The sequence below is a fragment of the Leopardus geoffroyi genome, chromosome B1 (genome assembly GCF_018350155.1).
Source record: "Leopardus geoffroyi isolate Oge1 chromosome B1, O.geoffroyi_Oge1_pat1.0, whole genome shotgun sequence".
In the NCBI taxonomy this organism is placed as follows: domain Eukaryota; kingdom Metazoa; phylum Chordata; class Mammalia; order Carnivora; family Felidae; genus Leopardus; species Leopardus geoffroyi.
In genome coordinates this window covers 59,855,672-59,868,237 of record NC_059327.1, presented here as the reverse complement: position 1 = coordinate 59,868,237, position 12,566 = coordinate 59,855,672, and the positions used below count along the sequence as shown (strand labels likewise).

Below are 12,566 nucleotides of genomic sequence, written 5' to 3'. Positions count from 1 at the left end.
CTACATTATGTGATCCTTTATTTAAGAAAGAAGAGGATATAAGAAAATACACACGTCTGCTTTTTTGTGCAAAAATTAATTACTTAATTAATTAATTTTTAAAAGGAAAGAAAAGAAAGAACACCAGAAGGATAAACCTGAAACTAAAGAGACAAGTTACCTACAGAAGTATTTGGGAGTGTGGTGAACAGTAGAAAATGGGATCAGAGTAGCAGGGATAAGAGTAAAGTGTCACTTTTTAGAGTATATCCTTTTGTATATCTCTGATTCTTAGAATCATAAGTATATTTCATATACCTTTCACATACCCTCCAAAATAAACAGGTTAATTTTTAAAAATCTGGATATGGTTGGGGTACCTGGGTGGCTCAGTTGGTTGAGTGTCCAACTTTGGCTCAGGTCACGATCTCACAGTTTGTGAGTTCAAGCCCCACGTCTGGTTCTGTGCTGACAGCTCAGAGCCTGGAGCCTGCTTCGGATTCTGTGTCTCCCTCTCTCTCTCTCTGCCCCTCCCCTGCTGTGCTCTCTCTCTCTCAAAAATAAATAAACATTATTTTTTTTTTACTTTAAAGATCTGAATATGGGTGGGAGGGACCCAAAATGAAATACAAATATTAACCAACAAACCTACCTGCATTAATAATGAATAACATAACCAAACTGAATGGGGTGAGCAAGAAAAGAACTAACCTAAAAAATTTTGGAAAGCAGTATTTTAACATATTTTATGACTAAGGCTAAAAAGAACTGCACATAAATCCCGTAATCCACCTAGTGAATATGTTTCTCACATGATATGGTTAGCAATTCTAAAACTATATGTATATATTAGAATTGATGAAAAATAAGTAAATATAATGTATGTAATGAGAGAGCTGAATTTCTCACAGTTGGAGAAAGAAATTACAAATAAAGAAATGGGAGGGGTAAAATGAAGGATGTGAAGTTGAACTGGAGTAAAAGTCATTGGTGTGAAAGCATGATATTTAAGATAGATGATAGATACATGATAGATAGATACATAGATACATAGATAGATTTTAAAAAAATAGATGTGTATGCATGGCTTAGCATATATACATATATTTCCTAGCTGTGTCTGCTGAAAAGTCCTTATAGTAATGACATCCCAGTGGAAATGAACAAACATTAATTCCCAGATCTTGGCTTCTAAATTCTACTTTCCAATAAAAGCAACCAGAACTGCTTAGAGAAGTAGTTGATTTCAAGGCTGGGATAGAAAAAATACAAGATAAGAATGGTACATCTTATGGTTTCAAAAAGTGTAAAACAGTGCTCAGATGAGTTTGAAGATAAATATACATCCATGTAGCCATCACCACCATGTATATCATCATCAAGGTCATGAAAGACATCAAGGTCATGAAAGATAAGGAAACACTGAGAAACTACTACAGATTGGAGGAGACTAGATAGAAATAACTAAATGGATGTGGAGCCCTAGACAGAATCTTGGAACAGAAAAAGGACATTCATGGAAAAGTAAGTGAACCTCAAATAATGTCTGAAGCTTAGTTAATAGTATTACACTGATGTTAATTTCCTGGTTTTGAAAAATGCACCATGGTTACATAAGATGCTAACATTAGGGAAAGCTGAGTGAGAAGTCTATGGGAACTCAGTACTATTTTTGCAACTTTTTTTTTATAACAAGGGGCGCCTGGGTGGCGCAGTCGGTTAAGCGTCCGACTTCAGCCAGGTCACGATCTCGCGGTCCGTGAGTTCGAGCCCCGCATCAGGCTCTGGGCTGATGGCTCAGAGCCTGGAGCCTGTTTCCGATTCTGTGTTTCCCTCTCTCTCTGCCCCTCCCCCGTTCATGCTCTGTCTCTCTCTGTCCCAAAAATAAATAAACGTTGAAAAAAAAAATTAAAAAAAATAATAAATAAATAAATAAATAAAAATATAACTAAAAAATTAGTTCAAATAAAAAGTTTTTAAAAGTTTCAGTACCTCGTCCATCATATTTTTCCATTTTAAATTTCCAAAAAGAGATTCTAGTGCTAAAATTCTACATTCTTGCAATTGTTTAATCAGGATTTTATAAGCATCCTCAATCTTCTTTTTATTCTGTAAAAGAAAAGCAAGTCACATAAATTGTCATAAATAAAATATCTAATCACTTTCCAACTACAGAAAATCATATATTGAAGATATAATTGTGAAAATATATTTCCAAGTTAAAAAAATTACACTAATGTAATTACAGATCATCAACAATACTTTTAAAGTCTGTCAAGCAGCACTATGTTGTCTTTGCTGAATTAATATTTGTCTGGGAACTTAGTGCATTTTGTTTTTTAAAAAATTTTGTAAAAAGTATAATTAGCATAACATAAAATTCACATAAAGGGGACAATTCAATGGCTTTTGGTAAAGTTACAGAGTTGTGTAACCATCACCATAATCTAATTTTAGAACATTTCCAACATCTCAAAAAAAAAAAAAAAGTGCGCCCATTTAATACATTATATTTTATTGTGAAAATTTTCAAACATACACGTAAATAAGCAATAGCATAATCTCCCCTCAGGTACCTATCATCCAGCCATTATCATCATACACTGTTTTTATTATTTATATTTTAGTTAGTTAATATACAGTGTAATACTGGCTTCAGAATTCAGTGATTCATCACTTATTACACTGAATTTTTATTTGCATTTCATATAGTCCTCAAATAGATAAGTGAAACAACCTCTTTAAAATGAGTACTCACTAACCTAGGAAACATATTATTGTACTAGAAATAAAACCTAAAATTTAAAAAAAATCTTCTTTTTCAATTTTTTTAATGTTTATTTATTTTTGAGAGAGAGAGAGAGACAGAGTGCGAGCAGGGGAGGGACAGAGAGAAGGAGACACAGAATCCGAAGTAGGCTCCAGGCTCTGAGCTATCAGCACAGAGCTCGGCGGGGCTCAAACTCATGAGTTTTGAGATCATGACCTGAACTGAAGTCAGTCACCCAACTGCTGAGCCAGCCAGGGACCTTTAAAAAAATCTTCTTAAGGACGGACTGGGAAGGATGTTTGTAGAGCACTCTTCAAGCTCAGATTCAGAAACTGTTTTCACAGAATGAAATGAGATCAATTGATTACAGTTCCTCTTCCCAATATAAAAATCAACTCCAGGGCTGATCCTACCCACAGCAGGCAACTAGAGTTGGAAATAGTTTAATGACTGGGATTCTAACTATAGCAAAACAAACTATCTTATCAGATTTCATGACAACCATCTGGATGTTTCCAAATACCAGAAGGAGTATGACAGTGTTGTCAAAGAGTAAAAAATGTTAATTGACTCACAAATTATTTTGATGAAATACAGAATTAATATCTCCATATGAGGATTCACTATAAGTAGTGAAAATTAACCAGAAACTAGATTCATTTATAAAATTAGTATTTTTAACTCCCCAAATTTCAATGTAGTAATTGTCAAATATACCAATGCAGCAAAATAATAAGATCAAGCAAAGGATTAAAATCTAAATACTCTGAAAATTCTATTAATGCCTTAATATTATGAAATAAGCATTTTGCTTATTTCCCATCCTCATCACCCTTCTCCATTGTTTTCTCATTAAAACTACCGTATTAACAAGTATTTCACCAGTATGTCTTAGCAACAGAGGCATGAGTTTTTACCTCCAAATGAGTGCATTTCTGACCTTCATTAACTTGGAGGCAGTATACCACACAGTAGTTACGCACATAAGGGCTAAAGTCAGACTGCTCCTTTTCAATCCATGCTTTATTATTCATTTACTATTGATAATGAGCAAATTACTTACTCAGGTATCTATTTCCTCATCTGCAAAACACAGATGATACTTACACCTAACTAAAGGGCTGTTGACAAGATTTAAAAAATGACTCATGAGAAGTACCAATCATTGTTGTTATTACAAGTTCTGAACATATGATTGCATTTGTATTATCATTATTGTTAATTTTCTATACCTCTCTGTGAAACCTATGATAATTTCCATAGAAGTGGTAGAAATAAAAGTCCAGTAACTTGGAAAATTCTGTAAAAGTCTAGAAGAAATTTATATTTAGATATCAATTACCTCTTTGAAAAAAGTTTGGTTCGTGTACGTGCTTGGCATAAGGTACGCATAAAGTCGAAGAATATTGGATGTTTGCCCTGAGGAAAGCACAACATTGACCTTGATTGACCAAGACTGAATAATTAAAAAGTTGAAAAGGTGCGTTTGCAGATGGTTCAGGCCTTCATCTGCAACCATCAGGTAATATGGGTAACTGTCTTCTAAGAAACTTTTCCATCCTTGTGATAAGCATCCAGAAAATTCTGTTTGAACATCAATGGTGGTATTATGCTGAAGATGAAGAATAAAAGCAGTTCTCAAAGGAAGAAGTTCAGGGAAGCTGAAATATGCATACTCAGCATCCTGTAAGAATGGGATAAAGTATATTTTTTTTGAAATTACCATTTAGTTGGTTTACACGTATCATTAAAGTCATTAGAAGAAAAGGTTCCGATACAGTTTTGTTCTGCGTTATAGTCAGACCTTGACTGTCATTTCACAAATACATGCCATAAATCACAGTTTGGATTTAAATACAGGCGTCCCCATTAAGCAAGCACATAATGCTCAGGGTTTATCATACTTTCCCTTCGTAGTCTAATTCTTTTCCTCTCCAATTTCACTTCAAAAAGAAAAAGGAGAGAAAAAATATGCAAAAGCAAATGGCGGATATAAATTATCCAGAACAGGAAGCTGAGGTGAACCACTTGGAGAGGACGATCCCAATCTAGTGTGATTGTCCTGAAGCAGCAGAGGTTTTTCTCAACAGATCAAAATTAGTGCAGTAAACTGGACTGGAAACATTAGGTTAGAATACCGGCTCTGTATTCAAAACATCTCTTGCAAGAAGTCAGCAATGTTTAAAAATCTAACAATAGTGTTGACTGCAAAATGACTGAACAGACACATTCCAAAACCCTTAAGGGTAATACCTTGGTTACCTTCAGGGATAGGATAAGGAAAGGGAGGTAGTGGTTATACTTCTGTATTTGATACTGTTAGTATTTTATTAATTATATTCATAATCAGAAAAGGAAGACCAAATACCTTCCCTCAGAGGTATTTACTATGGAACAAAGAATAAATGAAGTAGTATCAATGAGTTTGACATTTTTCCAGGCTCAAAGAAACTGACTACAGAGTTCTGAAAACAGAAGCGCTTCTCCGAGTTGGAAAAGTTGAATCCAACTGAGTTTCTGTAGAGACTGCTCATCCTCCTTCAGCGTGTGTGTCTTTATATAAAGTTTAATGGTTGCAAATAAAATATAACCTTAAATGTGGTAACTTCTGAATACGGGGACTATGGGTATTTTTTCTGTTCTTCCCTTTAAACTATGAATTCTTATAGATGTATTTAACGTGTTAATAAGAAAAAAATATAAAATAGTAAGGAATTTTAGGTTTAGGTCTTAAATCACATGTTACCTTGAAGAAAACTATGGCAAATTGTCCTCCTTTACTGATAAGATCCATAAGATAGCATTCAATTACATAAAAGAAGTGGAGCTGCTGCCCCTGCTTTAATGATTTCTCACATATGCATGTAGCAAGTAATGAATCGCCATCAATCAGAAAAAATTCAGATTCAACAAAATCATTGAATAAACTGGAATGCCTAAAATGAAAGCAGTTAAAACAAAAATTACACATTGATTAAATAAGGCCCCCAAAGACAGTAGCATTGTCATTATTCTCCCATTATCACTATCATCAGTAGGTGAATTTGCCAAGGAATTATTTTATGTCTGTCTCTACGCTAAGACTTTTCAAATATATCCATATGTATGACTATCCCTCATAGGAAGAAGGTGGGATCATTCCCATTCTATAGACATAGAAAAAGAGGCTCAAAGAGACAGAGCAAATTATGTAAAACCACATGGCAGAATCTGGATTGGAATCGGGAATTTAACACCTCTATTCTGAATATAGACCTGTGTTAAATTTCCTTCCTGTTTAATCAATACTATTTCTTTATAAGACAATAGGTTCATTGATAGCTGTGTACAAGCAATGCAAGAGAAAACTGTTTCCATTCACTATCAAACAGCTCTCAAAGTTCTATGTTAAACAATCATATATGTATTTATATATGCATGTGCATATATAATTGTATATATAATATACTATAATATATATATTGAGATAGATACACATTACTTTCATGTCAAATAGATTTACAGGAAATATGGTATCCAAATGTACACCTCTTTTTTAATTTATTTATTTAAATTCAAGTTAACATACAGTGTAGTATTGGTTTCAGAAGTAGAACCCCATGATTCATCTCTTACATAGGACACCTGGTGCTCCTAAAAGTGCCCTCCTTAATGCCCATTAATGCCTTAATCCCTCCATTTAGCCCATCCCCCCACCAGCAACCCTCAGTTTGTTCTCTGTATTTAAGAATCTCTTGTCATTTGCCTCCCTGTCTCTTTTTATCTTATTTTTCTCTCCCTTCCCCTATGTTCATTTGTTTTGTGTCTTAAACTCCACACAGTGAAATCTTTATTACAATACTCACTTGACTTTTGGCAATGCACTCATAATTAACTGTGACATTTTTTCTAAAAACATCATGTGTTCTTCTAAACCTAAAAAATAAATTATTTACTTATTATTTGAAAAAGAAGAAATAACAATAAAGTTATTTTAATTCTATTAAATCCATGTAGCTTGAAGAATCATTATTTTGTAATTTATAAATATTTTAAATTGAAAATTACCCATTCTTGCCGCTCTCTGGACCTCAAACCTGAACTGGAAAACATTAAATATAGCAAATTTCCTTTACTTTGGTACCTCTAAGTGGCAGCTATTAATGAAAATGACAGACCTACAAAGAAAGAAGAAAAATTAGAAATTCATTTATTCCATCAAGAAATAGTATTAAATGACAACTGTGTGTTAAGCAAAACATCAGGCAATGGGAATATATGAACAAAGGGCAACATGCTGTTAGTTCTCACGGAGCTTAAAATCCATCAGGAAAGACAAATATTAATCAGATAATCATATGGACAATGGAAAATTTAAACTGTGACAAAGAGGATAAAGGAAGCATCCCTAATGAAGTAATGTTTGAGTTGATTTCTGAAGGATGAAACAAAATTTAATTAAATACAGGGATGGGGGGAGTAGCATTCCAGGCAGAAAAGACTGTGTACAAAAAATACCAGAAAATACCATGTACAAAAGTCTTGTGTGATGAATGAGTGTGGGTGGTTCTAGATCCAGAACAGAAGTCAACAAGGTTGGAATGGAGAGAGTGAGGGAAGAGTTAGCTGTACTAGAGGGTTACAGAAATATAAGAGCAGGCAGAGCCTTTGAGGGCATGTTTTCATCCTAAAATCCACTGACGGACTTTAAGCACGTAGTGTTATGAGCAGCTTTACATTTTGAAAGATTACTCTGGCTGCAGTAGAGAGAATAGATAAGATGGGATTAAAGTTCCTGTTAGTAAAGCAGAGAGAAAACCACAGTTCAGAAGGGTAATGAGAGTAGTTTGATGCAATACAGTTTGATGGTAGTTTGGGACCCCTATGGATATTAAATATTTGAAAGGTTAGTTTAACATAATTTTGTAATGGATCTGATACGGATGGAGAAGAGGGAAGAGTGATGGTTGTCAAGGATGATTTTAAGATTCTACCTGATGCAACAGGATGGAGGACGAGGCCATTCCCTGGGCAGGAAACCTTGGAACAAGCCTACATTTCAGGGAAGGATCATGAGTTCATTTGTGGTCACTCTGAGTTTGACTTGAGTTTAAGACTGTAGGACATGTCACGTGAGTAATTAAATATGTAGGTCTAGAGGTCAAACCCAAGGTCTGGGCTAGACCTGAATATGTGAGTAACTTGAATATTATTGTAAATAAGGCCACTGAGGTAGAAGAACTTTCTTGGACAGATAGACACAGTATCATGAAAGAAGAAGAAAGGACTGAAAATACAGTTTTGCAGATCACTAATATTTAATAAATGCCAACAGAGAAGAGGAAGAGTCTGCAAAGGTAATTGAGAAAGAACTGTCAAAGAGGCAGAAGAAAATGCACTTGAGCATTCTGTTACAAAAAACAAATATTGAGACATTCTTCACATATGCCATATAGTGTGTTAGGGCAGTGGAACTTGATAGATAGATGATAGACAGATAATAGATAGATTAGATAGATGGATAGATAGATAGATATTCATATTATATGACATTAAAGAACATATAATGATGAGGCACACATTGATATTAAATATTAGGGGCGCCTGGGTGGCTTAGTCGGTTGAGTGTCCAGCTTCGGCTCAGGTCACGATCTCGCTGTTCCCGAGTTAGAGCCCTGCGTCGGGCTCTGTGCTGACAGCTCAGAGCCTGGAGCCTGCTTTGGATTCTGTGTCTCCCTCTCTCTCTGCCCCTCCCTCACTAGTTCTCTGTCTCTGTCTCTCTCTCTCTCTCAAAAATAAACATTAAAAAAAAAAAAAGAAATACTCCACCAAAAATTTTGACCTGAATTTGATCAAAACTCTAGTAGCAACAATTAATTAATGAGACATTTATAAGATAGAAGAACCTGTTAAATGATACCAGGAAGATTAGAATCTCTACAAGGCCAAAAAAAAAAAAAAAAAAAAAAAAGGAAAGGGAAGGGAAGGGAAGGGAAGGGACTCCAATTTATTAACAAATTACAAGAGGATGAAAGAGACTACAACAAGCCTAAAGACATATTATCCAATCACAGTAGTGCCAAAACCTTATCTGGGCTCTGATTTAAACAATCTTTAAAAGAAAAAAGAGAAGGGATGGGAAAAAAGAGAAATCATAGATTATTAGAGACAGCCCAATTCAGAAAATAAGGCCCAGGGAATGATGGAACCTCTTGATGGAAAGAGTCAATTTCCTGAAACACTGGAGAAAAGCTGACCAGCAATGGACAGAATTCTAGATGCCCTCCAAGACTCCAGCCACCCTGGTGCACTGCCCTGTATAATATCCTCTCCTTGGGTGTGGGCAGGACCGGAAGATTGAATGGGATAGTCTCTCCCATGATTAGGTCACATTACGTAAGACTCCAACATTCCAGGGGACAGATTCTCCTGATAGCTTTGAAGACATAAGCCACAATGCTTTAAGAGGACCACCTGGCCAGGAGCTGAGGGTGGAATCTAAAGGCTGAGAATAACCCACAGCCAACAGCCAACAAGAAAACAGGGAACCTCACAATCCCACACCTGCAAGGAATTGGATTCTTCCAACAACTGGAAAGAACCTGGACAAGATGGCAGCTCCAGTAGGCACCTTCATTTTAGTCTGGTGAGATGCTGAGTAAAAGCATTCAGTTACTCTGTGTCTAGACTTCTGATTCACAGAAATTTATAAAATAATACATTTTTATTGACTTAACCTCCCAAATTTGCGGTAATTTGTTATGCAGCAATAGAAAACAAATACATGCCCCTTGACCATTTTTACATTCTTTTAACTGTTATATAAGAAATAAATGATTATTGCATGAAGCCACTGAAATGTAGGGGTAGGTAGGAATCGCCTGTAAGTTATTCGAATGCAGATTCTGATTCTGCAAGTTTGTAGTTGCGCCCCAATTGTGCGTGGGGTGGGGATGCTAGCTGCCTGCCGCTACCGATGTCTAGGTCATATTGGTTATGCTCAGATCTGCCCTCCCTTAGTTTCCCTAAGGCCCCAGATCCCAGCATTCTTTCTTTGAAGAGGTCCCCTTAAAAGCCTGAACGCTCGCCCCTCTCCTTCGGATTCCAGACCCCGCGCTCCCCACCTGCGTCCCTTTCTTCTGCCTCTCCCCACGCCTTGCTTCCCGGCGCCAACGGGAGACCCGTCCGCCATCATTTTCGGGGGGCGCAGCGGGGCGCGTCCGGAGCCGCTCCCGGGCCACGCCCCGCCTGGACCAGAGAGCTGGAACCGCGAGCGAAATCTCCACTCCGGGTTTCTCCCTGCAGTGACCCCGGTCGCCTCGGAGCCCGCTCCGCACGCCTCCGCCCCCACCCCGGTTCGCTCCCCGGAGCACCTTCCCCTGCTCCCGCCAACCTCCACCCCGGCGTCCGCACCGGACCTGTGGCGTCGGTGGAGCAGCTGCCGGGCACCTGCAGGGAAGGAAGCGACCGACAGGGGCTCAGAGCGCGGAGTCCTGAGTGGCAACTCGAGGGGGCGCCTGAACCTTGGCTTCTGACCTGCCGAGCCGCCTCGGCCAGTCTTTTGTACCCGGAAAGGAAGTTTTGGTTTCGTTTCTCACATCGGGCACGTTTGAGTTTCGTTTTCCTTTATCACGAAATAGGTCCGACGGGTTTCAGAAGAGTGAGTCTGAACATCCTTCCCTTCAGTGGGGACCTTAAGACATAGCAGAAACGGTAACCTGGGCTTCTGAATTCGAACAGGAAACAGAGGGTAGTGAGGCTGAGAGATCTGGGACAGCTGGGAGGTAAAAATCAAGGAGGGGCAGAGTTTAGAAATAGATCAAGTAGAACACTGTGGAATCTGAAGTTCCACCGTGGGTCTTGCTGCTCCCCTTTGATTCAAAAACAGAAACAGCAATCAGACAACAAAAGGAAATCAAAGGCATCAAAATTGGCAAAGATGAAATCAAGCTTTCGCTTTTTGCAGATGACATGATATTATACATGGAAAATCCGATAGACTCCACCAAAAGTCTGCTAGAATTGATACATGAATTCAGCAAAGTTGCAGGATACAAAATCAATGTACAGAAATCAGTTGCATTCTTATACACTAACAATGAAGCAACAGAAAGACAAATAAAGAAACTGATCCCATTTACAATTGCACCAAGAAGCATAAAATACCTAGGAATAAATCTAACCAAAGATGTAAAGGATCTGTATGCTGAAAACTATAGAAAGCTTATGAAGGAAATTGAAGAAGATTTAAAGAAATGGAAAGACATTCCCTGCTCATGGATTGGAAGAATAAATATTGTCAAAATGTCAATACTACCCAAAGCTATCTACACATTCAATGCAATCCCAATCAAAATTGCACCAGCATTCTTCTCGAAACTAGAACAAGCAATCCTAAAATTCATATGGAACCACAAAAGGCCCCGAATAGCCAAAGGAGTTTTGAAGAAGAAGACCAAAGCAGGAGGCATCACAATCCCAGACTTTAGCCTCTACTACAAAGCTGTCATCATCAAGACAGCATGGTATTGGCACAAAAACAGACACATAGACCAATGGAATAGAATAGAAACCCCAGAACTAGACCCACAACGTATGGCCAACTCATCTTTGACAAAGCAGGAAAGAACATCCAATGGAAAAAAGACAGCCTCTTTAACAAATGGTGCTGGGAGAACTGGACAGCAACATGCAGAAGGTTGAAACTAGACCACTTTCTGACACCATTCACAAAAATAAACTCAAAATGGATAAAGGACCTGAATGTGAGACAGGAAACCATCAAAACCTTAGAGGAGAAAGCAGGAAAAGACCTCTCTGACCTCAGCCGTAGCAATCTCTTACTCGACACATCCCCAAAGGCAAGGGAATTAAAAGCAAAAGTGAATTACTGGGACCTTATGAAGATAAAAAGCTTCTGCACAGCAAAGGAAACAACCAACAAAACTAAAAGGCAACCAACGGAATGGGAAAAGATATTTGCAAATGACATATCGGACAAAGGGCTAGTATCCAAAATCTATAAAGAGCTCACCAAACTCCACACCCGAAAAACAAATAACCCAGTGAAGAAATGGGCAGAAAACATGAATAGACACTTCTCTAAAGAAGACATCCGGATGGCCAACAGGCACATGAAAAGATGTTCAGCGTCGCTCCTTATCAGGGAAATACAAATCAAAACCACACTCAGGTATCACCTCACGCCAGTCAGAGTGGCCAAAATGAACAAATCAGGAGACTATAGATGCTGGAGAGGATGTGGAGAAACGGGAACCCTCTTGCACTGTTGGTGGGAATGCAAATTGGTGCAGCCGCTCTGGAAAGCGGTGTGGAGGTTCCTCAGAAAATTAAAAATAGACCTACCCTATGACCCAGCAATAGCACTGCTAGGAATTTATCCAAGGGATACAGGAGTACTGATGCATAGGGGCACTTGTACCCCAATGTTCATAGCAGCACTCTCAACAATAGCCAAATTATGGAAAGAGCCTAAATGTCCATCAACTGATGAATGGATAAAGAAATTGTGGTTTATATACACAATGGAATACTATGTGGCAATGAGAAAAAATGAAATATGGCCTTTTGTAGCAACGTGGATGGAACTGGAGAGTGTGATGCTAAGTGAAATAAGCCATACAGAGAAAGACAGATACCATATGGTTTCACTCTTATGTGGATCCTGAGAAACTTGGCAGGAACCCATGGGGGAGGGGGAGGAAAAAAGAGAAAAAAAAAAAAAAAAAAGGAAAAAAGAGGTTAGAGTGGGAGAGAGCCAAAGCATAAGAGACTGTTAAAAACTGAGAACAAACTGAGGGTTGATGGGGGGTGGGAG

General features: G+C 37.9%; 1 protein-coding gene across 10 annotated transcripts in view; it reads right to left on the bottom strand.

Moving 5' to 3' along the window:
- The window catches only part of DDX60 (DExD/H-box helicase 60), a 107,852-nt gene extending 97,384 nt beyond the window's left edge, over positions 1-10,468 (bottom strand). For 6 of the 10 annotated variants that reach the window (XR_006708758.1, XR_006708763.1, XM_045463601.1 and 3 more), the window contains exons 1-6: positions 10,147-10,468; positions 6,797-6,906; positions 6,595-6,664; positions 5,496-5,685; positions 4,092-4,433; positions 1,972-2,088 (exon numbers count right to left, since the gene is read on the bottom strand). Coding sequence is in view for 8 of the 10 variants with exons in the window: in XM_045463601.1 (XP_045319557.1) it covers positions 1,972-2,088; positions 4,092-4,433; positions 5,496-5,685; positions 6,595-6,664; positions 6,797-6,800 (723 nt within the window). In the remaining 2 variants the exon portion in view is untranslated. Of the gene's footprint in view, positions 1-1,971; positions 2,089-4,091; positions 4,434-5,495; positions 5,686-6,594; positions 6,665-6,796; positions 6,907-7,722; positions 7,845-9,852 lie in introns of all 10 variants that reach the window. The other 4 variants (XM_045463609.1, XM_045463615.1, XM_045463630.1 and 1 more) reach the window with 4 other exon arrangements.
- Between the last annotated feature and the right edge of the window lie 2,098 nt (positions 10,469-12,566).